The sequence below is a fragment of the Pezoporus occidentalis genome, unplaced genomic scaffold (genome assembly GCF_034315485.1).
Source record: "Pezoporus occidentalis ecotype Australia unplaced genomic scaffold, CSIRO_AGI_Poc_V1 ctg19, whole genome shotgun sequence".
Taxonomy (NCBI): domain Eukaryota; kingdom Metazoa; phylum Chordata; class Aves; order Psittaciformes; family Psittacidae; genus Pezoporus; species Pezoporus occidentalis.
Window position 1 is genome coordinate 11,447,735 of NW_026913748.1, and position 27,992 is coordinate 11,475,726.

Below are 27,992 nucleotides of genomic sequence, written 5' to 3' on the forward strand. Positions count from 1 at the left end.
TGTCTTTATAAGAAGTTTGCCTTGAGGCTTTTGGGGAGCAGAGAGTACTGGACCTACCAGGAAGGAACAGGGTCTGAATGCGAAATCTTTGTGAATCACCCTACATCCTACCTTCCCTACCTTCTCCCATGCACACCACCGTCTCCTCCTCCCCCACCCCTCTTTTTTTTTTCCTCTCTTTCTGGTTCATTTCCCCTTGAAGTCTTTTGTTTCCTGGGAATGAGCAATTAAGAAGATCAGGACTGTTTGTTTTTTTTTCTTTCCTCTCCACAAAGCTATGTCACGTGTCCCATCAAACAGCAACTTACAAAGATAAATATCTCTGGAAGGGTTTAGGTGCTCTTCAGGATTTCCAGCTAGGATACCCAGCACATTTGCTTTGCCTGTCTCTGCACTGTCCTGGAGTTGATAGGAGGAGAGAAAGGAAGAAAACATTGAGGAGGTGGGGGGAAGGATGAGGGCGGGAGACAAATACCAAATGCTCAGGTAAGAAAAGAGACAAAATAAGTTCTCCCACCCTTATGCATTTTCCTTTCTCCATAGCCAGTATAAGATGTACCATCCTTAGACAGAGTACTTTCTAAGAGGTGGTTTTCCCCTCCAATTTTTCCTGCTTTTAAGCTTAGACCACGCTTAGAGTCCACGCAAGCACGTATGAGTATGCACAGGCAATAGAGGGAGCTTACCTACAAATATTGGTAGGAACCATCTCTGGGATTTTCTTCTGCCAGGTAAGATTTGGCTTTTCTTCTTCTCTTTGTTGAGTCACCTTTCAGAGTGGATGTGCTTTACATGGGTTTATGAGTAAGCAGTCTCTGTACCAGCCTCCTTGTTCACGTTTTCTAGCAACTGCAGCTCCTACACCTCTGGGCTGACACACAGTAAAGGAATGTCTAAGGAGGCTTACTGCAAAGCAAAGGATTTTCCAGTGGGGAAGGACTTTCTTTTCATTGCCTGGAGTTTGAATGAGTGGTAACTCCCTGTCAGTGTCTCAGCCTGCTGTATGCATGCTCAGGGACAGATTCATCCTTGGACCTGACCATCAGGCACAGCCCCACGTACCAGCCCCTGGGAGGATGAGTGCTTCTGCCACCCAAGCTGTGTCACAGGTGGGTTATCATGTGTGCTTTTCATTAGATAGAAAGCAGACCCAGCACAGAGGGCTCCCACACCCTGGCCAGCTAAAGCCAGGAATCCAAGTACAGGTTGGAGCCCCAGCTGTGAGCCCTGATGACAGGCAGGGAGAAAGTGTGAATATGGCTAGCAGATGTCCTTCAGGCAGTGTGACCCGCCTGCACTTATCCATCATAGGTGTGAAGAAGCACAGCTGGAGTGCTGCAGTGGATGCCTATCAACTCTTCAGAAGGGATAGGCAAGGAAGGAGAGGCAATGGAGGAACTCTGTATGTTAGGGAGTGTTTTGATTTGTCTACAGCTTAATGATGGTAATGATAGGATTGAGTGTTTATGGGTGAGAATCAGAGGGAGGACCAGCAAGGCAGATATCACGGTGGGAGTCTGTTACAGACCACCTAACCAGGATGAAGAGGCAGATGAAATATCCCATAGGCAGCTGGGAGTAGTCCCACAATAGTCCCTCTCTTGGTCTTGTGGGGGACTTCAGCTTACCAGGTGTCTGCTGGAAATAGAATGTATCAGAGAGGAAACAGTCTAGGAGGTTCCTGGGGTGTGTGGAGGTAACTTCCTGACACAGTCAGTCAGTGAGCCAACTAGGGAGGGTACCCTGCTGGATCTCCTTTTTGTGATCAGAGAAGAACTTGTGAGTGATGTGATTGGAGGCCTTCTTGGGTATGGCTATCATAAAATGATAGAGTTTTCAATTCCCAAATAAGTAAGAAGGGAGTATAACAGAACTGCAACTTTAGACTACCAGAGGGCAAACTTTGGCCTGCTTAGGAAACTGGCTGACAGAGTCCCTTAGGAGGCAGACTTGAAAGGCAAGGGAGTCCAGGAAGGCTGGACATTCTTCAAGAACGAAATCTTAAAGACACAGGAGCAGGCAGTCCCCATATACTGAAGGACAAACCACTGGGGAAGAAGACTGGTCTGGCTGAAAAGAGACTTTTGGCTGGAACTCAGGGGAAAAAAAAGAGTTTATGACCTTCAGAAAAAGGGGTGGTCAACTCAGGAGGACTACGAGGATGTTCTGAGTTTATGAAGGGAGAAAATCAGAAGGGCCAAAGCCCAGCTAGAAATTAATCTGGCTACTGCTGTAAAAGACAATAAAAACTGTTCCTGTAAATACATTAGCAACAAAAGGGGTGGTAAGCAAAATCTCCATCTTTATTGGATGTGATGAGGAAACGGTAGAAGTACTTAATACCTTCTTTGCCTCCTCAGTCTTAGGCTGAGTTGTTCTCTGGGCTCTGTGACCCTGAGCTGGAAGATGGGGATGGGAAGCACAATGTAAGACCCCATAATCCAAGGGGAAATGGTTAGTAAGCTTTTATACCACTTAGGCACACACAGGTGCATGGGGCCAGATGGGATCCACCCAAGGGTACTGAAGGAGCTGGCAGAAGTGCTCACTGAGCCACTTTCCATCATTTATCAGCAGCCCTGGCTAACCAGGGAGGACCCCATTAACTGGAAGTTAGCAAATGTGACACCCATCTATGAGAAGGGCCAGGAGGAGGATTCAGGAACCTCCAGGGCCCTTCAGTCTGACCTCAGTGCCAGGGAAGGTTATGGAGCAGATCACCTTGAGTGCCATCACACAGCACATACAAGACAAAGAGGTGACCAGGCCCTGTCAGCACAGGTTTATGAAAGGCAGATCCTGCTTGACCAACTTGATCTCCTTCTATGACAAGGTGACCTGCTTAATGGATGAGGGAAAGGCTGTGGATGTTGCCTACCTAGCCTGTTGTAAAGTCTTTGACACACTATCATATCCTACAGCATTCTCCTAGAGAAACGAGCTGCTTATGGCTTAGTCAGGTGTACTGTTCACTGGCTTGATGGCCAGGCCCAAAGAGCTGTGGTGAATGGAATTAAATGCAGTTGGTGGTTGATCACAAGTTCCACAAGACTCAATGCTGGGGCTAGTTCTGCTTATTAATATCTTTATCAGTGATCTGGACTAGGGGATCCTACAACACCCTCAGTAAGTCTGCAGAAAAAGACCTGGGGATGCTGGTCAAAGGCCAACTTAGTATTAAGCCAGCTGGTGCTGAGACAGCCAAAAAGGCCAATGGCATCCTGGTCTGTATCAGCAATAGCATAGCCAGCAGGTCCAGGGCAGTAGTCATCCCCCTGTACTTGGCACTGGAGAGGCTACACCTCAAACACTGTGTTCCATTCTGGGCCCCTCACTACAAGAGAGACGTTGAGGTGCTGGAGCTTCTCCAGAGAAGGGCAATGAAGCTGGTGAAGAGTCTGGAGCACAAGTCTGATGAGGAACTGGGAACTGGGGTTGTTTAGTCTGGAGAAGAGAAGGCTCAGGGGGGACTAGAACAAGAGGAAATGGCCTCAAGTTGCACCAGGTGAGGTTTAGGTTTGATATTAGGAAAAAATTCTTCACCGAAAGGGTGATTGAACATTGGAACAGGCTGCCCAGGGAAGTGTTTGAGTGCCACGTGTAGATGTGGCACTTAGTGACATGGTTTAATGGTGGACTTGGCAGTGCTAGGTTAACGGTTAGACTCAATCTTAAAGATCTTTTCCAACTTAGACAATTCTATGATTATGTTTTGCTGGCATTCCTGCCGCATCTGGGAAGGAAAAGCTGACACAGGTTATCCTTCTTCAAGTTTCATGGCGCGGGCGAAAAATGTTATCCAAGATACAGCAAAAGCCTAAGGCTGTCACTATACCCGTCAGGAAGAGAGCATCCTTACCAGTCAGATATCTGCTTGAATAAAACAAAAGCTACTTCTGACCTCCTAAAGCAGTTGGCAGCATATTACAAATAATCCCAGTAGAACAACAGTGGTACAGAGTGGCATAAGGCAGGTTTGTGATTAGAGTGAAACGCTCTTATTTGCACTGGTTGCATGAAAAATGAAAGATTAAACTAATATTGCAGTGGGCTGTACCCACTGCTGTACCTGTACCACAGGGCACACTGCTCTGCTCTCTAGCTTGTGTTAACTTTCCCTCAGAGACATTGTCATGGCAACAGAACTGTTGCTCTGACGTATATGGTTGTAGATTGCTCTGGCCTTGAAAACTACTGACCTCCTTAAAGTTATGAGATAGGAACAATTTGGGATATATTAAAACTGGTAAAACTTGTGTGGTTATCAGTCCTGTGTTTCAGATATTTACCTTCTTCAATTCTTTTTTTTTTTCATACCAAGATTGCATAGCGTAGTAGCAATATGCAGAACATTTCAAACCTTAAATTAAAGGCTATTTATTTGATGTGCTTACACAGCAGCACGCCTTAGATGAGTGTCATGCCCATGCTCAGAAGTTTGAATTAGTTTCCTTACATGAGTGTTGTGAGGTACATGCTGTTATTCACCATTAAGCAAGTTCAGAAATGGGGCACAGGGAGATGATGTGATTTTCCCAAGACTGGAAGTGAGTCAGAAGCAGAGTAAGAATACGAGGGAAGTTTTCTGTGACAAGTACAAATAATTCTTATTTTTTATTGGGTTTGCTTTCCCTCCCTCCCTCCTTCCCCCAAATCTATATACTCATTAGTGTTGACAAGGAAATGCATTAGAGTCCCTGTCAGGGCAGTGCCAAATGCAAATATTTCTTATATGTAGTCAGTAACTCTTACTTATCTGACGTGATGGAGAGACCTCAGTCAAAATGTTTGTACCTCAGCCAATCTTTTTGCCTTGTCTGTGTATGAACAGAACCTGGGCAAGTATTTGCATGAACAAATCTTAGCATCTAGATATACTTCTGTTATTTTCACTTACTTTTCTGGCAGCACAAGTATCTACTGTGCAGACCCTTGGGAAGCCACGAAAACACATGTACATATATGTATATATATACACATATGCATGAAAACATATGTATTTTCTATTTACATAAGATTTGTGTCTGTAGACAAACATTAAAGAATAGGAACTTCTGGTTTCAGCCAGCAGTTCTATAAAACATAGTGCTGCTTAACAGTGAACACAGAAGCTGATTTCATAAATATTTTCAGATCTGATTTAGAGATTGAAATTAAGAACAAAGTACTGCAGTATGTAAGTAGAGATTTAAGAATTACTGATATTTTCTCTTCTCAAAGTACAGTATTTAGGTTTTCTTTACTTCTTTGTATTTACCTGCAAAGAAGAAAATTCACATTTTTCCTGTAACAATTGCCTACTCAGCCCTAAGGCTTTATGTAAAATGGTAAAGGGAACTAAACCCCTTTATTCTTGTGTAACTCATTATCTAACATCAGACGATTAGTGCTAAGGTTTCAACCTAAACCAGTTCAAGTCCCTCATTAACAGGGCTAGATTTCCTTTGATCTAATTACTTAATGTCCCAGATATATAGGAAGTTCAGAGATTAGCTCTGAGAAATCTCTGCAGACATCATCACATCTAGAAATGTGAACTTACATAGAGGCTCCAGAAATGTTGTTTAAAATGTTAACAAGACCCGTTTAGTCTGCTGGTAATGCTTGGTTAAATGTTCAATGAAATCACGCTGATGATAGCTAGAGAGTGAAGATGATGACTGCTTGCTGAGTATGATTTAATCTTCATTATTATAGGCAAGTGAATTGCAAATTTCCATAATTAAACATCCAGTGCACTTGTCAGATTCTGTTGTAAAGTTTGATAATTGCTGTTGTAGGGAAAACAGTACAGCAGGGTGTTGTTGCCACATGATGAGCTTTTGAGGCTGAGCTATTAGGATGCCCTTTTACAATGTTCTCCATGTTTTCTGCTTTAGAGGCAAGGGATATCATCATGGAGATTTCATCAAAAGAAAATACTCAGATTTTCTCAAACACAATCCTGCTTGTTGACCGATCTTCATTCAAATCTGAATCTTCTGCATCCAAGGAAAAACAGTCGTATTGTGGAGGTATAAAGGTAGAGTAAGAGGTTTTGACTATTCCAGTAGGGACTTAGAAAGCCTCTTTTTTTTTTTTTCCTTTTTTTTTTTTTTTCTGTGAACTATCCCTTTTTCCCTTCTGATTATGTCTTGCTGAGTCACTATGAAATTATTAAATATTTTTCTAAGTCTCAAAAGTCTGCTTCAGATCTTCATTTGCCTAGCATTTGGCAATGTTCAAATATAACATGGTGGTTGAGGCTTGTGTGTTATGAGATCTTCAAGGATATTCCTGAAAGGTCATTATATCCTCCTTACTGCACCACCCTATTTTCCTGACCTTAAGAACAGAGCATTGGCAGACACGTATTACAGGTAGCTGTTAACACAGATTGCTTTTTTAAGCTTGTAGACATGGTAGCCTTCTGGGCTCTAAAAATTAATACTTTTGTTATGGTCTGCATGTTTTGAGCACTCTGTTATTAAAGTATTATTATAATATTCCTGATTTGAAAGAATTCTCCTTGAGGTGTCTTTGAAACAAATCTGCAGAAGTATCACCACTGTGTCTGTACTTGTCTCACCCATGAGAAGTACTTCCTTGAGCCTCGTAATGGAGCTGTACCTACCTGAGTAGGACCACTGCACCTTGAAGGAGCATTCCTCCCTGTATGGGAGGCTTCAGGTACAGGAGGCAGCATGATGCTTTACCTATTGTCTCTACCTGCTTTCCAAAGCCGGGCTGTAAAGTGCTGACACTCTCTTGGGTGAGGTCTCAGTAGATTATCAGAGAATGGTAAGGTGAGATGACTTGAGTTGATATAAAATGAGTCTTTGACCTTGCCCAGTTCTTTTCATCTTGCAGTCTTCATTTCATTTGTTTTTTTCTCTCTCACGCACTCACATACACATACTTACTTTTGATATTCATCCAGCTCCCAATACGGTGAATTACTTCAGCAGTAGTTGACTTGAAGTCTATAAATAATGCAAAGCAGTGAGGATACAGTGGGATTAATTGAGTCTGATGACTGCTGTAAAATTTTTTTGATTCCTGAATATTCTCCTTGTTTTTGTCTAATCCTGTAAAGGCCCAGAAATGAGGTCCCTAGATATCAGCCTTATTATATGTTAAAATTTCCTTTATTAACCAGAAAGATGTGGTGAAATATTCAATTACAGTCACTGTCAAACCAAAAAAATAATGTGAAATCATGTGCTCCTTTCAGTCCCAACTCTAAATGAGGAACACTTTTCCACAGCTGTACAGTCTCCATCTCCCTCCTGGGACAGCTGCAAAGCCAGAAGGAAAACTTGTGTCAAAGAGAGACTGAGATGGTTGAAGTTCTAGTTTGACCTACATGATTCTCCTGTGAAAAATTATATTTGCTTTCACATTGTTATTTAAAATCCAAGGGCATAAACACACAGAAAATGTAAAATATCATGGTGATGTTTCTATTAGAGAGCTCTTTGAGAGACCTCACTGGAAGAAATAAGAATCAGATACTCTTTATTTACCCACAAGTTTTTCTGAAGGAGGAATAACCAACACTGGATAAAGTAGTCGGTCGAATGTGACACAGAGATACATTTGAACCTTGACACAAAAATTTGCTTTCAACAGTGCCTGCCAGTGTTATTGCCTATGTGCCTTGTCAAATGAGGTGTTGTAAGGGGTATTACATGGGAGGCACCTCTTTAGAGCACCTGCTTACTGGAAAGTATGATTGCTTAGAGGGAAGGCCTAAGGAGTAGGACAAGGATCTAGGCCTTTCTTAATATGAAATATTACTGTGTCTTTTAATTTCTGGTTTAGGGTATGGGGTTGTTTTTTTTTAACTTTTTACAAAAAGCATCCCTAGATATTCAGCCAATACAATCTGTATCTGAAGGTAAAAAAGCAATGTTGTGATTTTCATGACCAATTGCACAGCTGAGTATCTCTGGAGCTTATAAACTCAGAAAGGCTGCATTTGGTGATGGCAAATTTAGGCAATAGCTCTGCAGGACCTTGCACTCCCACTGTATGCATTTCAGCTCTAGTCTTGTCCCAGAAACTGAAGAGCCATTAATTGTTAAAGTGAACATAATGCCCTTCTGGAACACATCTTCCAGTTTTCTTTGTGTAAAAGGGATTCAGTCTGCGAATTTGCAGTATGACCAAAGCACAGCGAAGGGACTGGGGAGTTTCATTTCCAAAGCCCACTCCTGATTCAGACTAACACATAAACGCCTCTGCAAAATAAAAGGATGAGTGAAGGTTCTCTCCCAGAAAAATGCAGTGGGCACTCAAAAGAAAATGTACATATTAGAGCTTGCAAGAGATCTGGTGGGGAAAGGATGAGCCTAAAAGAGAATTTCTTGGCAGGTCATTGGTCAGCTCGTGGACTCATGTAACAGGAGGCAGTGACTTCTCCCTCCTGGTCACCCTGGGCTTCAGTGGGAACAGCTTACCAGAGCAGGACTCTAAAATCCAGCTGATTGCAAAAGCCTGTATTAAAAAATGCCAGAAAATGCCACCTCTCCACTGAGCTGCACTTAACATGTACCCTATTGTTACTGTGTAAGATACCCCCTCCTGAAAGATATAAGGTGGGTGTTATATGTCTGTCCTTCAAAGCAACAGTACTTTTGACATCTACCTGAAATACACAGTGGCTGACAGCAAGTTCAGTTTATATCACCATTGCTTGTAAGAACTGGCCAAAATAGTAATCTAATATTCTTAAAAAGCAGGAGAAATATTGATGTGGTTAGTTGGGAAAAGAAGAGTTGGGATTGTAAAACTTGTTTAAAAATAATTCATAAAGTAAAGCTTTCTGTACTGCCTGATTTTAATCACTGTCAATTTCTTTCACAGGTATTCCTTGGAGCATTGTCTTTTGTTTACTTTGCTAAAGCACTGTCAGGAAGTTATCTAAAAAGTACTATAACACAAATAGAAAGAAGATTTGATATCCCTTCTTCTTTGGTTGGCGTTATTGATGGTGGTTTTGAAATTGGTATGAGCTGTGCAACATATTTTTATTTTCAGAAAAGAAAGAGTGATGAAATTTGTTATGAAAAATAATTGTACAAATCTCCTTGAACCATTAAAACTGAGCAAGATTCACCTAGTAAAGATCAGCATGACTGCCAATATGATTATTTTGGATAGGATAGGGTTGCTTATACAAGCAATAGTTCAACATACTTATAACTATTTTATATTGTGATAAGCCTATGTCTGGCAAATAACACTAGTAGAAATTTGGGCTGTTGAATAAGAATTTACCTGCACAGATTCCCAGTTTCTCTCACATTTTGTCAGAAATCCACCTCACCCACAAGTGTTTGCCCTTCTTGATTTATTAAGGAGGAAGGGTACAAACAACTAACTGTAATCTGTTATTGTCCAGTCCATCCCTTTTCTTCTTGCACTAATGTTTCCAGAATGACATTGTTTCTTACAATTTCAGTTTACTTAATTTTTCTCATGGGTACACAGTGGACTGTGGTATTCACAGGAATTAATGTTAGCCTAAGTGTATAAAGTTCTGTTCGAGCCCCTCTTTTCCTGTTTTCCTGGCTATCTATTCTTTTCAGCTGGCATAGTCCTCCTCATTTCTACCTGATTATCCAAAAGTTTATGGTTTTCTTCTCATGGAAGGCATTGGACTCTTGTAAGAAATCCTGGAAAGAGGGAGAAACACCAATCTCATGCAATCAGTCCTCTCCCCTGAGATCACTGCCTATACCATTCACTAGGAATTGTTATTTTAGGGAATCTCCTACCAACAAACCGTAAAACTGTTTTCCTTTTGTACTCTCAAAGGGAACCTCCTAATCATAATTCTTGTAAGCTACTTTGGAGCGAAGCTTCACAGGCCAAGAATAATTGGAGCAGGCTGCTTAATTATGTCAGCTGGAACATTCCTAATTGCGATGCCCCAGTTCTTCATGGGACGGTAAGTGCAGTGATTGGTATTTTCTGGCTGGGCTATGCACATTGAATGTTAGGTCACTAAAATATTTAGTCATTGACTGTAAAGATGTCCATAGAAATAGGCATATGTGTATGTGGTTATGCAACATTTTTTTTTGTGAAAACACTAATTACTGTACAGCAAATAATTTAACATATGTGCTCAGCTGTAATTGCATAATCATTTTATTCGTCTCTGATCTTGATTGGCCACACTTTGACACAGTTTAAGAACTGTTGAGACTTCAGTGATGAAGTGATGACTAAACTCAGGAAGACAATCTGAGTTTCAAACACAAGCCAGAGGATACAGCCACTGTCTGGTAATCTCTCAGTACGGATTCATGCATCATAGTGGACCAAAGTGCCTGTTGAACGGAAATGCATCACTGTGACACAAAGAGAACCAAAGGAACAATTTTTGTGTACTAACACAATATAAACTGAGTTCCATTTATTGTCTGTAAACCATCATTGTCAACACTGGATGCAGATGAAATTTTCATTTAAGTGCCTATCTTCCATGGTCATAACACATCTGTTTGCTTTTTCTCATAAATTGGGACAGTAAAAAACAACTCTGGTTTATAAACAGATATGAGTATGAAAGATTCCCTTCCACCATCAATTCGACTGTTGGCATCTCTCCATGTCTGCAGGATAAAACCCGAACTCTGCTCCCTGCCTTGGAAAAACCTCAAGCAAAAATAAATGCAGGTGAGAATGATCTGTGTCAAATATCATGATAAGCATACTAGAATGTATCAAAAGGCTCACAAACTCTCATGCAATAGTTTATTTGAACACCAAAAAAAAGAAAAAGGAACAAGATGAATCTTTTCCACAGAAAATCCAGATCTAGTGGTTGAGGCAAATTATTAAAAAATAAATATATAACTGCCACTGACCACTGCCAAGAGTTGTTTTTTTTTCTCAGGCTGCAGCCTTTCCTCCAGCCTTGCTGTCTCCTCCAGCAATTTTCTGCAGCTTTGTGGCTTGCAGAAACACCAATCTCCCATGGCGACCTTGGAAAGTCATGGTTTTTCCTCTGCCAGGAAATATGCCTTTAGATCCTCAACCCACTGGAAAGAGCTGCTTGGGTCTCACAACCTGCAAATCCCACTTCTTGTTTCTCTCCCTGCCCATGACCCCTTTTTGCACACCACAAAGCTGTCTACCCTCTGCGTGCTTTGAGCTCCTCATGGGCAAGGAGCCTATCATCTTCAATGTTTCCCAAATATTTCCATTAGGAGATTCCAGTTCTGGTTAGAAAGAAATGAACAAGGTTTCTAAAGTGGGGTGTGATGATTAATTTGTAAAATTAGCCAACTTCTAGTATCTTTGAATGGAGCAGTTCATGCTAAAAGTGTGTCTTCCTCAAGCTGATTGGGTTAAAGTTGCCATCCATACACCTCACAAAACATTTTTCACAGTTTTCATACTGGTTTTCCCACATTAGACGTATCTTAGAAGTCCTGTGCATTCAGTGTCACACTGTTAAGAAAACCAAATCATTTTGTCTCTCTTGTGATATACCCAGGATGTGAAAAAGAAGGAGGCTCTTCCATGTGGATCTATGTTTTACTGGGAAATCTTTTGCGTGGAATAGGTGAAACGCCTATCCAGCCTTTGGGAATTGCATACATTGATGACTACACCATTGAAGAAAATGCTGCCTTATACATTGGTAAAATAATTTTTTTTTTCCGAATGGATTTTTCACCAGAGGAACCTGAGTCATTCTGAATAATGGAATGAGTGTGACTGAATTAACTTGCCCTGATTGTTTGGTTTACATAATTTCCAATATTCACGTTTATTTAACAGTCTCGTACACTCAAGGGACCAAGTTCCCCTTTGTACCAGCACAGTTCAATTATCTTAATTTGAGGAAAGAACTTGACCCTAGGCTCCTGCTGTTACCCTAATCTTCCTAATTCTTCTAGAGCTGGACTGCTGAGCCTCTGCACATTCAGGTCTCTGGAAAATGATAAAAAACCTGTACTTTTAAGCACTTAAAATAGCCTTTTGGCAGGCACTCAAAACATTCCCTCCAGCTTCAGGTAGGATTATAAACAATAACGCTTTAAATACCGGGGCTTTAAAAAGTTGGTATTGCTGTTTTTTTGTTGTGTTCATTGTCTGAAGACCTCTGCACATTTGTGTGAAATATTATCAAGAACTCCTTCCCCATCAGCATCTTTTCTTGACAAGTTTGCAGCAAAAGGCAAAATCTCAGGTCCTCTTTGTAGAAGTTTCAATCTTCCTGGATCTCCAGATCAATTTTGAAAGTTCAGAATAGTCAGAAGGTTTGGCTGAATGTGTACTGAAACGTGTTAATATTGGGTACCAAAGCAAAGGGGTTTTTTTGAGCCTGTTCAGGGCCCACCGTCACTTAAAATGATCAGTAACTTAAATAACTGTCATTTGCTTTCTGGTTACTTTAATCTAGTCAGCAAAAGTGTTTCTAGCAATTCTAGATTGGTGATGATAATTAGTTAGGCCATTAAGTTCCCTGACTTATTTTTTAATTTGGCCTGAATTTCATTCTTTAATTGGATGACAACAAAAAATGAAGTGTCAGTGTAGTGGGGGAAATTTTATTGTTGGCCTTTTCTTGTTGAAAAACTGATATAACTAATGTGTCAGAGAGCAAAGGGTTGGCTCAGTATTTTAAGACTATCACTTGTTAGACATGACACATCATACTTTACTGTTAGGTGCAGCAAGACCTAGTGCTTTTTTTAACCCAGGTGTGTAACAGCCCCCATTTTCTATTGCAGGCTGCGTACAGACAGTTGCAATTATAGGGCCAATATTTGGCTTTCTTCTAGGATCCCTGTGTGCCAAACTTTATGTTGACATTGGCTTTGTAGATCTGGGTAAGTCATAAAACTGGTTTTAAAAATTCAGTCAGACTCCAAAATAACTGTTTTAGGCCAAGAACTATCGAATTATCTTCCAGGCTTAAGGGACTAGCAGAGATGGAGCAGGCACTTAATGAAATAACAGCAATGCAATGCCCCACACAGAAAAGGCTAGCAAGAAAAATGGATGTGGAGGAAGTAGGAGGCCTGATGCTTCCTCGGTCCCAGCAGATCTGCAGCTGGTGCCCCCCAGGAGATGCCCTGGTGAGGAGTCTCTGGGGGACAGCAGGAACCATAGAATCGTAGGGTCAGCTGGGCTGGAAAACACCTTTAAGATCATCAAGTCCAATCATTACCCCAGGACTGCCAAGTCCACCACTAAACCACGTCACCAGGCCAGACAGGCTCAGGATCCTGCTGAGAGCTGTATGCACATTTTGTAGGAGTGTCATTGCCTAGAAAAGCAGTCTTGCAATGAGTACCAGGACTCCTGATTGCCCTCGTTGTGAGAAAACTTCCACCCTATTTTTCTCTGGCACTTTCGTGCAGAACAGCTTGGCTGGGAGCAAGTGTGTGGCCACCTGAACTACTTCATGTAGACCCTTGCAGCCTCTCTGGGGACATGTGAGTGTTACAGCTGGGGACCTTATTGTGTCAGGGGAAAGCTACTACTGTGTCACAGGAATCAGCAAGTCCTTATTGCCTTCCCACAGTTGCTCCTTTAACACTGATAGACACACAGCACAGCTAAACCTGGCAAGGTGGGGGTGGACTCCTCTGGAGTAAGTCCCTTCAAAATCACTTTCCTTGGTATCAGCAAACAATCTCCAAAAACTTTTATATGTTTTTCCTTTTTTGTCTTTCCCTAGACAGTGTAACAATAACACACAAGGATGTGCAGTGGGTGGGAGCCTGGTGGCTGGGCTACTTAATAGCAGGTATGATTAGTGTTCTAGCTGGCATCCCTTTCTGGTTCCTACCCAAGCACCTCCCGAAACCAGAGGGCAGGAAGGACTCCAGTAGCTCTTCTGAGCAGTCAGAGTTCATCACTGAGGACAACAAGGACCATCGAAAATCTTATCAGCAGCAAGTGAAGTTTGCTGAGATGGCAGAAGGCAAGTAACTAGAGTTTATTTCTTGACTGTGGAGTCTTTCCCTCACTAGATTTGTACTTTAAAACCTTATACTTTCTGAGGCCATATTTTAATGACCTCAGAAATACTATTTTTCTTCAGGTGTCACTCTCCATCTAACTAGAATGCACAAAAACGGTCTTTTCATTGCTCATTGTGGGACCTGCTCTTGCATACAGAATTTCTCCAGATGAGATTTGTAAAATTACATTAGTGGTGCAGCAAATACCATGAAACTCTGCAAAAAAACTTTTCATTTACAGATATTGACTGTTGCAGAAGTGGGGCTCAAAAATATCTCAGGTTTTGCTAAACCTTTTTCTTTAAGATCATTCATTAGAAAAGCACATATGCAATATCTGATCAGAATAAAGATGGTCACAGACTAGATAGAGTATTTAGGAAGCTATCTGGATTTAGATACAAGCTGTTTTGCATAATTGTGTTTCTTTGGCCCTACTTTACCAAAAGTATTTTCCCTCAGTGCTTGAATCTGTAGCTCAGTATGTATGCGCTTAGTGTCAGCTGTGCTGAGAACTCTCTGCCCCAGGATTATGCTAAAAAATGTTGAGGACACGTAGAAAACAAATCAGCCCTGGTTTATCATAGAATTATAGGTTACCAGGTTGGGAAGGACCTCAAGGATCATTGGATTAAACCAGATCAAAAGAAGATACATAGAACAAGGTATGTCTTCCAGGATATTGATGCTTAGTATTTTGCTCTGCTGTTCCCCCATCCAGAAATGGAGGAGCTCTTAGGAGCATCATGGAACTTCACAGATTTCCTCTGAAATGTTCTACAGTCCTTCTTTGAAAGGTGCAAACATGTTGCAAAGCAATATTCACAGCAGTTGCTCTTTCTCCGGCCTAGCTGTAATTTCTGCTGTTTTGTTTTGCAGACTTCTTGCCATCACTGAAGAACCTCTTTGGGAATCCAGTTTACATTCTGTATTTGTGTGCAAGTATCATTCAGTTCAATTCTTTAATTGGCATGGTGACATATAAGCCAAAGTACATTGAACAGCAGTATGCACAAACGTCGTCAAAAACTAATTTTGTTATAGGTAATGCTATATCTGCTTCTTGGTGTCTTAAAAATGGACATTTTAGGAATGGCATATATATATATGTAAGAAAAATTGAGGTTTTTTTTAGGATTTGTTTATTTCTTCTCCTTCCTTACCTGGCTTTGAGTAATAGCTCATAGAAAGCAAGTTATTTCATTTCTGCTTTAGCACTAGTTAGCTCTGAGTTTATCTATGCAAGATTATATGATTTGATGCCTTATTTCCTATCTTACTGGAAATTTGAAAAATAATGTATGTACAGCACAAAAGAATAATTGAAAAGATAATTAGTTTTAAATATCAGCTCAGTGGTAAAGGATGGATCATAAAGTAGCTGTGGTATTGCCAGTGGTTTCTTACTTTCTGAAGAGGTTGGTGTTAAGTAAAACGAAGTCAAATTCTTACCAGTGATCACACAATACATGCATTAAAACCCAAACATTATCTCAGTGAGATTCTGGTGAAGGAAAAATAGGTATTTCTGCCCTAACTTTACCTAAGAGCCTTTCTCTGTCGTGAAGTTTGCCTCCCAAGCTCTCCCATAGAGACTGCTTCTGACTTTTGGTACCAATGTGGCCACTTTTGTAGATGTGTTCAGGATGGTGAACTTGACTGCTTAGTTGCTTAACCTGCATGCAGACTTGGGCTCAGTTTCTGAGGTCCAGGGATTCAATAGCATTAGACAGCAAAGAGGTTTACATCTGTCCAATACAGAGGGAATTGCCTTGATTTAGAGCAGCATTAGTTGCACAGCAACTAATATACATATGCAGAAAAGCTGTATGGATTCTTTGTGCTATGTTAATTCCTTAAAGACAAAAGCTGGAATTTCCTGGCACAAAACTCCTCAAAGCAAGGAGAAATCTTCAAGCATAGTCAATGGCCAAAGGAAATCCAGAAAACAATTCCTATATTCAGTATAGTGCTTCTCGTTGTACTTAAAGATTTTCTGGAGCTAAACTTTCAGGTATGTGCAAATTGAGTGAGGGTTAAGATCCATCCAATTTCAGAAAGAACAAGGACTATATCCAATAGAGGATGTGAGATGGCTTGGCTAGGGAAGGGCCCTGGCTGAATCGTTTTCTTTCTCCCCAAATCCACCCTTGCTAAGAAAGCTGGGGCTGACTAGAACTAACAGTGTGTATTTCCCATTCCCTACCTCTTTTCCTATTTTTCTTTTTTTTTTTTTAACAATTTCTAGCACAATCTTGTTGATAAAGAGCAGAATTGTCAGAGAAATTTGAAGCACTATTAAAAAAATCAGTGGAGGTCATAAGAGGGTATTTTTCAACAGTCACAACTCAAGGAACGTTCAAGAAAGTAAAATGGCTCCTGTGTCTGTATGATTTTCCCTAAATATACACACTTCCCCTCACCTTCCAACCCTTATGCCAGTGTCAGGCAATGGAGTTATCTGTAAGGCTGTGAAACAAAGGCATGAACAAAAGTGATACAAAAAATCGTAGAACAGTTTGGGTTGGAAGATCATGTAGTCCAAACCCCTGCAATGAGCAGGACAGTAATGGGCAGGCAGAGTGTGGGTACTCTCTAGTGCATCACACAGTTCCCAGTTCCAATCCCTCTCCTGTTTTACAAACAAAAAGGAAACTTGTTATATGGTGACTCTTAATTTACATATGCTACATTTCAGATGCTGCTTCTAAATCCCCTGAAGTACGGTTTTCACGTATGTGTACAGTGAAAAGTGCCACCCTTGTGAAGCTCCCTGAACCTCATCATTAACAGAACTGGTCTCATGCAGTTAGCCAAGATACGACTCTTGAGTTTGCCAAATGCAATTAGTTTTTTTCTAACATCAAACACACCTGCTAACATCTCTTCTAACAGCTATTTTTCAACATGCGTACAAGTGAATCAAACACTGGCTCAAAACATATCACAGTGCACTTCTAGTAGGCAGATTAGACTCTAATGTCATAGGCTAGTGTTTTGTACTAAGGCATTTGAAATCATGTTGTAATACTTCCAGTCCCCTGAACAAACTTCTGAAATTTCCTCTGCTGCTGCATCTATGCTTTGGTACTCAGCATGACTAGGTGTCAGCACTATTTAAAAACTGCAGACCACATACACAGCCCTACACAAGGGGAAATATGACATGCTGGAAGCAGCTGGTAAAGCTGGGAAGAACATTTTCAGTTCAAGGAAATCCAGAAGACAACACCTTGCTTGTCTGAGTGGTATCATTTACAGTGGTCTCTGTTTACATCTTTTTTGCAAGTAGTGAATGAGATTTTTCTTGTTCTATTGTCCATGTCTATCAATATGGACACTGCTTTAAGCAAAGCTGTCCAGGTAAAGAAGGCTTAATGATCACCCAGTCTTACATGTTTCCTTCAATATTTTTTCACTTGATTGCCTGAACCCTGGTACAACAGTATCCATGGTTGTATATCTATCTTTCTGCTGTTGCAACATTCACCTAAGGGAGCATTTCAACAACCAAAACCAGAGAAATTCTCTAACTCTCCTGGGCATGGAGGCAATGACATATCACTGCCCTCTTCTCCCTCTTAAAGACTTCTCTAGGGGATTATTGGTTTCATGGCTGAATCAAAACAGAAAAAGCAGGTCTTGCTCCAGATTTGATAACACTGTAGGTAAAACTGAATTTGCCCTCCAGCAATGAAGAGTTCAGGCTCCTCATGTCAGCAGAAAAGGAAAAGAGCTGCCATGGAAAAATGGAGTGGGGCAGCCCCAGAACATGGCCCCTATTGCTCGTATTGCTGTATGAGTAAAGGACACATGTAAGGTCTATAGCAAAGTCTCAAAACTGTGTAGTAGGACTGTGGCTGTCTTGGCTGCCCTAAGCAGCACAATACCCCAGTAACTTCTCTGTGCCCAGGGCACATCTTGTGAGAAATAACACCAAAAGTATCTGAATTAACACTGCATTGATCCCTCCATTGACAAGCTAACAATGGAGAAAACTACCTAGTTTAAGAAACTGGAAGATCATTACCTAAACCTTATACACAATCTCTCTTTCAAAGAACTAGAAAACAAACATTTCTCTGGGAGCAAGTTTTGACAAGCAGTTCCAATACCTTCTTATGAACAATTCAAGTCTGGACACATAAAATGTCCCACCTTTCATATTTTGTTGTTTAATCTTATTGCTGCTGCTGCTGTTTTTGTGGCTGAGGAGGATAGTCCACTGAGCCGTGGTTTTCATCAATGCAGATTTTACTGTTTAATTTCAGGTCTCATCAACATTCCTGCTGTGGCCTTTGGCATATTCTCTGGAGGACTGATCATGAAAAAATTCAGAATCAGTGTTTTAGGGGCTACAAAACTCTCCCTGGGATCATCTTTCTTTGGTTACCTTTTGCTCCTGTCATTATTTGCAATGGGATGCGAGAACTCGGATGTGGCTGGACTGACTGTGTCGTACCATGGGTATGCTGAGAAAGACAGGCTTCCCCATAAAGTGTTATTGCAAACCCAACCCCTTCCTCATTTTATTCCACAAGTGTATATTGTTGAAAAGAGAATGCTCCGTGTATTCCAGTGGGCATTGTGTCAGAACTCTTTCGTAATTGTTGCCTTTAGCCCAGAGGGGTTTATGCCGCAAGCACAGATTATTTTTCTGATTACTTTTTAATTGTTATTGCCATGGGACCATCCTTTTAGCCTAGAGATTTCTGGAAATGTGAAGAACTCAGTAGGATGAGACTGAATCTCAGAGTGAGATACAATTAATTGTTTCTTGTCTCTGTGCTGCTGAACAACCTGTGGCATTTTATAGCCTTTGAACCCAAAACTTAAGGATTCATTGATTACCATGAATTAACCATGATGTTAACTGTAAGGCATACCTGAGGTTAATACTTTTTGGTCACTTTTACCTGTGCTATTTCTCAGTAAAGCTCACTTTTGGAGAGGAGTTTCCAACACTGACTCCACAGTGGCCCCAGGATCTGCTCCACTGGTGACTTCAGCAGCAGCTGGCTGAAGTCGATAGATAGCTGTTAGGCAACGTATCAGATCTTCAGTTTGGATTAATCCAATTCTGGTTATTTCCTAAATAACTTCTACAGCGACTGTTTCCCTGAGTAACTCACTCCACGCTTTGCCACTGGAATAAGCAAACCTTTTTGTCCAGTTTTGTTAAAACTGCATCAAGCCTCTGATAACTAAAATCTTAGAAAATCTGTGAAAATGCATGAATAAAAATTGTTAGCTGTTGCCATTAATAAGGTAGCTACTATATCACAGTAGGTGTGATATTGTGAAAGCCTTTTTATAACAAAGAAATAAGAATTTACGTTACTGTATGGGTGTGAAGAGGCAACACCTTAATGGACCGTAGACAGAAGATCTGGCCAGGTGTGCCTGGCAGAGAGCATAACCCATGATTTGATCGTGATTTCTTCCGTATCTGCTAGAAACATCTTTGCAATTTCTCTTTTTCCCCAGGGCTAAACAAATGACTGATTATGAGCAAGCCCTGTACTCAGAGTGCAACTCGGGCTGCGCATGTTCCAAGAACGACTGGGACCCCATTTGTGGGGAAAATGGAGTTACCTACGTTTCTGCTTGTCTTGCTGGCTGCCAGGCATCCAATGGCAGTGGGAAACATACGGTAAGACAAACTCTCCTTCCATATGTGATGTGGTAGTTTTCCTAATACAACCAGTTTAATCATAGTGGATTAAATTGAGTAGGACACGTTGTTTTCAGCCTTAAATTCCTCAGTTTTTTTTGGCAATCTGCCACCCACATTTAAAACTTTCTTAACTGGTGTTCCCAGCAAAAATCCCAAGAAGATAATTTAGGAGGTTTGGTTTAGTTTTTAGCTGTTAGCTACCTAAACTATTTATATACCACTAAATACATTTGTCAACAGTAGATGCTTTCTTCATAAATGTCTCCTTCAATGAACAAGTCTTTTCCTGTTGCAAAACGTTTTCCAGTTTGGATTTAAACTTTTGGCTGCTCAGAAAAGCATGATGTGTAATTCCTGAACATCCACTCCTCTGCTGTTTGGGTTACCATGCATACTTGCCTGCTGTCTTCCAGGTATTTTTTAACTGCAGCTGTGTGGGAACCTTGGAATCACCTTCACAAAGTTCCTCAGCTGTGGTGGGACCATGTCAAAAAGGAAATGAGTGTCCAAAAATGTTTCTGTATTTTCTAGTAATATCAGTTATCACTTCATATACTTTGTCAGTAGGTGGCACACCTGGATACATACTGCTTCTAAGGTAAGACCTCACTTCTGCCAGCATTGCCAAATGTTTTCAAGGTGCTTTTAAATGTGTGACTTGGTTTCCTTCCTCCCCTAGTGCTGTGAAATATTTTGAGCTACACAAGGTGGCTTTTAAAATATTCTTTACTATTGAAAAATATCCTCATACTTTGACAATGAATTTTCTACCATTGAAGCAACAATGTGCTTATGATTACCTCTACCAGCAATGCCTTTCTGGGTTTAAACATGATATAGGAGGCCTGGTTATCATTTATATCAAATTCCACTTCTCTTGATGCCTTTTACATTACCAGAATGCTGTTAAGCAGCCTCCATGGAAATAGAAATTAGCTCTGCCATCCTGTGCACATATATGCTTATAAGCAGCCAGTTTTCCTCATTTGCTGTGAATAGCAGTGCACAGTTATACAGAGGTGATCTAACCCAAGCCTTCTATATACACTCAACTCGTCTCTTCTGCCCCATTTTATTATTCCATATAATTGTTCTGTCCCAGATGTCTCTCTTCAAAACAAAGATAGATGTAGCATGAGATTTTTTTTCTTTTCTTTGTAATAATCACAGGTTTATTAAATGCTTGTCCCAAGGAATTTTTCCAATATGTATTTAACTGCTGGAAGTATTTGTCCAGCACCAAGTGGAAGCTTTGAAACTAATTTTAGAAAGTGAAAAAGGAATTTAATACTTCCAGTGATTAGTCTGGATTTCTGTCAGCTTCTTGCAATTTTTGGACTCTAAGTGCTGCTCCGCTTTGTTTTGGAAAGCTTCCTTTCTCAGTTTCTCTTTCCAAATTATTTCCAGATGGGTACATTCTACTTCTCAAACAAAACAACAGTAAATACAGCTTATCTAATCTTTATTATTATTGAGTTTTCTTACCCAAAAATTCTCTTCGTTTCCAAATGAAGTTTTATGAAACAGGCCCCATGTCATTGCCAGTGTCTTTATGTCGCATGGAAAAAGCCAGTGCTAGAACTAGCTGATTATAGGCTACATGGAAAAACCTAAATGAAGATATGTAACTTCAGCTATGGTTCCAGCACAGTACTTGAGTCAGAATAGTTGTCACATAGAGACTTTAGAAATGGTTGAGGTGAGGATCATTTTTCACTGCCCTCCACAAACACTGCCAGTGAGGTATATGCCTCAAAATATATAAGCTGCATAACTTTCTGCACCCACCTTGTAGGGTTATCATTGAGTACTGAAAAAACACATGGCATCTCTCTCTCTCCTGAATACAATATAAACAATCATGTTATAATCCATTTTAGACAATTTTTACTAAATCTTATACATCTCTGAAACCGTCCATACACCAATAAGAGGGTGATTCAAAACCTGAAAACTTGTAGCAAAGCCTTCAGGATTTCCACAAGTTGCTCTCTGTGATGGCTTCTGACACAAGGGGGACTTTTTGTTGTATAAACATGGCCATAGGGCTATACAGGTATGAAGTTTCGTTCCCTTTCACCCTCCACATGATGTCCCCTTTCTATGCATAAAACATGGTAGAAAATGTACTGACATAATACTACACAGGGCCTCAAAACCATCATCGCCATGCTTCTGCTTTCCATTTTGTCTCCACATCAGAAGTGTCTGAGAGGAGACATTCATAGTTGAACACCTATGAGCTTAAATCACTTAGTTACCCACACTTATCAACCCTAAGAACTTGCTCTCAAGGGACTTAATTCTTAATGGATTTATTTAGAAAAGCTTAGAGAGGTTTTCAGTAACAATACAAGAACATTTTGTTATATGAAATCAGCAAAACAGCTTTATGGGTTCTCCTCCAGAGCTTTTATTTCTGTTTAAAATCATGCTGCTTTGAGAGCAATTTAACTGAAACTGAGAAGTTATGTGTTTTTCTGCTGGATTGAAGGCACCCAAATCTGATGTGCAGCTGAATAATGCATGTTTCAGTAAGTTCAGATGAAAAACCTATGGGCACAAGTCCACCTTAAGCTCACACTTGCTTTTCTGAAATCCATCACTAACTGACTTTCCCTGAAAACCCACTTGAACCGAAAATATGCTTCTGTTCCCAGAAAGAAAAAAAAATTCTCTTTGAAAACAAACAGGCCCAAGGTCAAGTTGCAGACTTCATTAAGTATTTTTTTCAATGATCTATTTTTTAAATTAGTCAGTATTTACTCAGCTCCGATAAGATTCCAGCACTTAAACAAGCTTATGTTTTCAGTTGGGCAGATATCATTGCACCTGCCATGAAGCACAAATAAAGCTAAATCCCTAAAAGCCTATAAGATTTAGTGACATTTACTTCAAGGGTTTACATGACTGAATTAACTGAAATATGTTTGTAGCTAGTGACCAAGTCATTTACTGAAACGTCTTTTTAGTGACATTAGACTAATTAAAATTGCCAAGAAACTTAGGAAAGCCGTTCTGTTTTGGAGAAAAACCCTGCAATTCAGGTAGCTGTTGTTCAAGTACACGCTATTAATAGCAGGTGGTTAGGCAGTGAAAAGGAAGTCTCAGATCTCCCTGGGATGTTTGGCTTTCTCTCAGGATCTCAGAGAACACGTGTTTCAATGCAAAGACAATAAAAATGGTCAAATTCTTCTTTCCATATGAAAGAGAAGATTTTATTATTTCTAGGATATGAATCCTATGGAACACACAACAAATCTCAAAATATCCAAACTCTGGTAAATATTGGTTTTGTTTTCCAGTTTTTGCTTTCTATGCACTCACATCTGTTTAAAAGGACTTCTAGGCTGAGGCTTGCTTGTGTGGCATATTACATTCATGCCTGCAGAGGTGGCAGTGCCTATATAAACCATGATAGAACAGACTATAGGATGGTAATCCATCATCATGGCAATAGAGAATAAAATACTCCAATTACAAAATGCAAGGCACACAACAACTTTTGGATCATGCTACTTTAGTGTTCTTTTCCGTATTTTCCTTCATGTCCTTTTCCTATTTTCACTAAATTAAGGAAAGATGACCCAAATAGAATTTACAATATGGGCTCTTAATGCTGTTCTGGCAACTAAATTGGGAAATAATATGCCATCACTGTTGGGGAAAAAAATAGAGCTAGTTCTGCAATGTCTTGATTATTTTTTAAAAGGTATTCTTAATTACACGAATTTCTGCAGAAGCTGAGTCCATCCTAGTTCAAAGAATGTGTACTGGACCTCCAATTGTAATGTTTCTGCATAGCAAACACTGAATTTCAGCCTTTTTTTAATTTCATTTTATATTGAGAGAATGAATGTGACAACAGGCAGTTTCATCTGTTACCATAATGATATATCTGTGTTACTCACCCCACATATCAAGCGTGTCCCAGTTTAACTGTGACTAGAACTACTCACATGCTAAAAGTAAAGCATGTACTCAGGTTCTTGCTGGGTTAGTTATTGTAATAGGCAGTCTGATACATGCTGAATGAAACAACACGCTTGAGCAGCTGGTGAGGTTAGCAGCAGATAAATCATACTGATTTGAGTGGCTCCTTAAACACATTGTTGCTAGCATATGTGTGAGAAGCAGCTGTGCTCCTGCCTTCTACCTCTACCCTCCTAGAAGAGCCAGGACAATACTAAGGCTGGAACAGGGCTGTTCTGGAGTCAGGACCGATGTCTTGTGCTGTATGCCTGCTCCAAGCTCAGAAAAGTCCAAATGCAAATGTTCTGTTCTGTCAGACAATACCTTGGAGGATTTACCTTTACAGGAGATGAGATCATGATCCTAGATATAGTGCAATGAAAACTGAGTGCCTAAATACCTTGTCATAGGCTGGGTCATAAGCCCCAATTTCAGAGTGTTTAACTGAATAAGACTATTCAATGATGCACAATTTCACAAACAATTTTCTTGTCCTGCATTAGTAACATTTAAGTGCAAGAATTACCTGAAAATGCACCACATTCTGAAAAGATGATACTGAATAGTGATGTTCAGAATTCGTAGATACTGTTCTGATTTTATCACGTTATTTACACACTTCTGTAATTCTGTTAAGTCAGTGTCAGAAAGGAGGAAAAAGGGACATTTCTTTCCTTCCTCTTGCTTTTTATTTGTGTCCAAATTATAAACAGTCAATTCTTTATTTTTCTTTAATACTATTTTTCTTTTTTTTTTTTTAGATGTATTAAACCACACTTGAAATCATTTGCACTTGGTATCTATACCCTGGCAATAAGAGTGCTTGGTAAGTCCAGCTGTACTCTTGGGTATACCTTAATGTACACCTCACTAATTTTTTACCCTAGAATTAAACTTTCATTGTTGGAAGGAATGATGTCTGACAAGTTAATATTACATAATTAAGAAAAAAAAATAGGAAAAAGAAGCAGCTTTACATTTCATCAGTCATTTAGCTGTGTCTTACGTATAATAAAAATACACATGGACAATATTTGTAAAGGTGACAAGTAATCCTTTGGATTATGAAGCTAACATCAAAATTACTTGTTGTCTCTCCTTATTCAACAACAAGCATAACAGAACAGCTATGACTCAGAACCGGTGATAATTTTTCAGGCCTTTTTTTCTTTAGTTTCTAAGGGAATTAATATAAGTACAGGCATGTCTGAAAGCAGGGTTCACTACAGCCTTGTGGAGGAGCCACCTATAAGGTTTTTTCTAAAATCAAGGGTACCGTGATATGCCAGTGAACTGAAACTCTAAGATCATCAAGGTAATCATAGAAGAGGCAGTAATTAGCTAGAACCAAGTCACTTATTTAAATAGAGCAGAGGTGGATGAGCTGGATGAGGCAAATGAAAAAACATCAAATCAAGTTGTTGGCTTCTTTCTCACACCTTTGCAGGCCAGGATTTTCTCTCCAGGCTTACTTCTTTTGTCCTGCAACCATGGGTGGCTCCCCAAGTTGCACAAAGTCCACAGTGTCCCCATTAGCACCTGACAAGGTTTTCCCTTTCCATCATCCTGGAGCAGTGACGGAATACCCTTGCCTCAATAGCATCTCATGATACTTGCAGGATACTTGTAGCCCCACTGCAGGCTCTCAGAAATGCTGCCTCTCTCCCTTCTCATCCCTCACAACCAACACACAGGTCATCCTCCACCCCCAAGCTGAACAAGCTCTATTGCTCTCAAGAAAGAAGTATCTCCTTTCCCAAACACCCCCCCCCCAGAAGTCCTTTAGAGCAAGGAAGCCAAGCCACAGCCACCTCCTTCCGCTGACTTCCACATGCTTTTTGATGTTCAGCTCTGTTTCCTCCCCACCCTGATTCCCCACAGCGAGGAAAGGGTGGTGTACTCCTGGGCAATACGAGGCACGACTTCTTGAACCAGCAAACACTGTGGAAATTTCATGGCTGTTTGAATATGTTATTTGATGTTCTACATGAACATGTTTCTAGATCTGATCACCCTGGAAAGTAACCTTCTCACCTCTATTTATTTGCTAAATACACCCAGCGGGAATTCCAGCCCCAGTATATTTTGGAATGGCCATAGATACCACTTGCCTGAAATGGGGAAGCAAAAGATGTGGGGGAAGAGGAGCATGCAGACTCTATGACTCCAGTGCACTCAGGTAACAGCTCTTCTCCACTAGTTCTTTAATTTGTGTTCTTTATGTACATCTATATCTATCACTGGTAGGATAATTTTTGTTCAGAAAATCTGAGTAAAAGATTTGTTGCCAAATGAAGGAGTCTAACTAGCTGACTAGCAATATTAACAGTAATGATTAGATTTCAGCATTTTCTTTTTTAGTTTCTTTGAGGGAGGGGGACATTATCTTATCTCAATATCAGCCAGGGAGATTTAAGTCACCTGATTTTTCATCCCCAAAAATGTTAAAAATTCAAGTTATGCTAACTTTTCCCTCATTTTTGAACAACTCTGCTGTAAGAGTGCATACATGTAAGTAAATAAAAGAGCTATCGAGCCTCATTGTTGTTTCATGTTCCAAGAGGAAGGCAAGATTGCCACAAAGCATGCTCAGTTTATCTAGAGCCTTAAGCACAGTGTTGTCTTTATCAATTTATTGCTAGAAGAGAGTAATTATCTGAACTGCATTCATGAAAGACATTACCAGAAATGAAGAATGGAATAATAATAGTAAAAGGAAAATGAGAGAACTGGTTGCCCTTCCCTCCATATCCAGGAGAAAAATGTGAGGGGAGGGTACATCTTTTTTTGAAAATTTGAAGAAAGGAACAAAAGCTGGGACTCATAGCTAATAAAACATAATGATGTTATTGTTGCTGCTGTTGTTGTTATTGTCATTATGCCTGTAAAGCAAAAATGCCATCAAATGGTCTTTTTATCGCTAGTACTGTTTATGATGCAACTGAAAATTAGATTAATTGCCTTAAGGATATGTTCTTCTCACTGAAGCACATTGGGGTGGAGGAGATTAGCCAATGCCTGAGACCCTTTCTTGGCCACAGACCGCACCATACCTAACCTGGGTGAGCTGGCAAATTCTCATCTCCATGGTCATCACCTTGCTTGGAGAGCTTCATACTCAGCCTTTCCTCATGAAAATACGAATGTGTCCTCAATGCCTTCTAGTCGTATGTTGCCTTTGAAATAGGCTCTGATCGATCATTTCTCTCTCAGGTATGTGTACCTGGGACTGACTTTGGTGTTGGGCATGGTGTCCATTTTCTTCAGTGTTGCTGTCCTTTGGGTTCTCCGGAAAAGGTCTTCTGCGCAAGATGAGACCCTCTCAGCCAACGGGGAGAGAGGCACCTGTGGGACAAAGAGCAGGAAAGCTAATTTTGTCAATAGTGACCGTTTAATTCAGACATCTTACTGGCCAGAAAAGGAGACTAGACTTTAGAAAGACTGAGATCTGTCATGATTTTACCCAATCACTGATGTTCCAGGCAAAAATTCATCATCAGTGAAGCAGTATCTTAGTATCCACCCTGAAAACAGTCACCTTCATGTAATACTCATGTAAACACCAAACGCAAAGACAACCATTTTAGCATACGTATCGCTCTGAAAACACTGCTCACTGTCTGTCCTGCTGAGTCAGTACCAGTTAAGTGAAGGGATTTGTAATGGCTGCGAAGGTTCAGCTTTCGCCCCTGACAAGAAGCTGGTTCTATGGCTGCCCTTCATCTCAATCCCTTCTTATCAAGCTGCAACAGCTGCTGCTTCCCCTCAGCCTCTTCCTGTGTGTGAGGGGCAGTGGGGAGGCTGAAACACAGCTCTCTCCACCATGGTATCAGCACATGAAGAGCTGGTGTCCAAAACCTGACTTGGTAACCTGGAAGGTGCAGGGATATCCTGCACGTAGGTCACCCTTACAAGCAGTGCAGCATGGGGCAGGGGAAAGGTGGTTTGCTGGAAGGAGAAATCAGGTACAGGCTCTGGGCATCTCATGATGCATACATGATCCATAACATGTAGGATGTTAAATGTTGTAGTTAAGGATTCTTTTTCAAGTAGCTCTATTATTGCACAACAATCGCAGCAATGAAAGTTGTCATTGCAGTCAGAGAGATCACAAGAGTATCATTCAAAGGAAACTGGAATAAAACCAGAGCTTTTTTAGGTTTCCAGCAGTTTCTTGCTACTTGCTAGTACTCAGTGAACTGGATAATTCCATGCATTTTATACAATGTAATAACGCCATGATACAAGATACATATGATTTATTTTTTAAAAAGCTGTGACAAGTCATCTTGGGAACAATAAAAAGAATTCAAAGACCAGGTGATTTGGGGGTTTTCCTTTTAATTTGTATTTGCTAGCTGAATCTAAGA

At 40.4% G+C, this 27,992-nt stretch overlaps 1 protein-coding gene across 1 annotated transcript; it reads left to right on the forward strand.

The window, feature by feature from the left end:
• Positions 1-5,677: 5,677 nt before the first annotated feature.
• On the forward strand, positions 5,678-27,938 carry SLCO1C1 (solute carrier organic anion transporter family member 1C1). The gene is made up of 13 exons (XM_062616784.1): positions 5,678-6,022; positions 8,848-8,989; positions 9,802-9,934; positions 10,547-10,668; positions 12,735-12,833; positions 13,688-13,933; positions 14,853-15,017; positions 18,245-18,440; positions 19,461-19,626; positions 20,064-20,248; positions 24,384-24,448; positions 25,684-25,801; positions 26,836-27,938. The coding sequence occupies exons 1-13, from the start codon at positions 5,855-5,857 to the stop codon at positions 27,056-27,058; spliced, it is 2,028 nt and encodes a 675-aa protein (XP_062472768.1). The 5' UTR covers positions 5,678-5,854; the 3' UTR covers positions 27,059-27,938.
• The last annotated feature ends 54 nt before the right edge of the window (positions 27,939-27,992 follow it).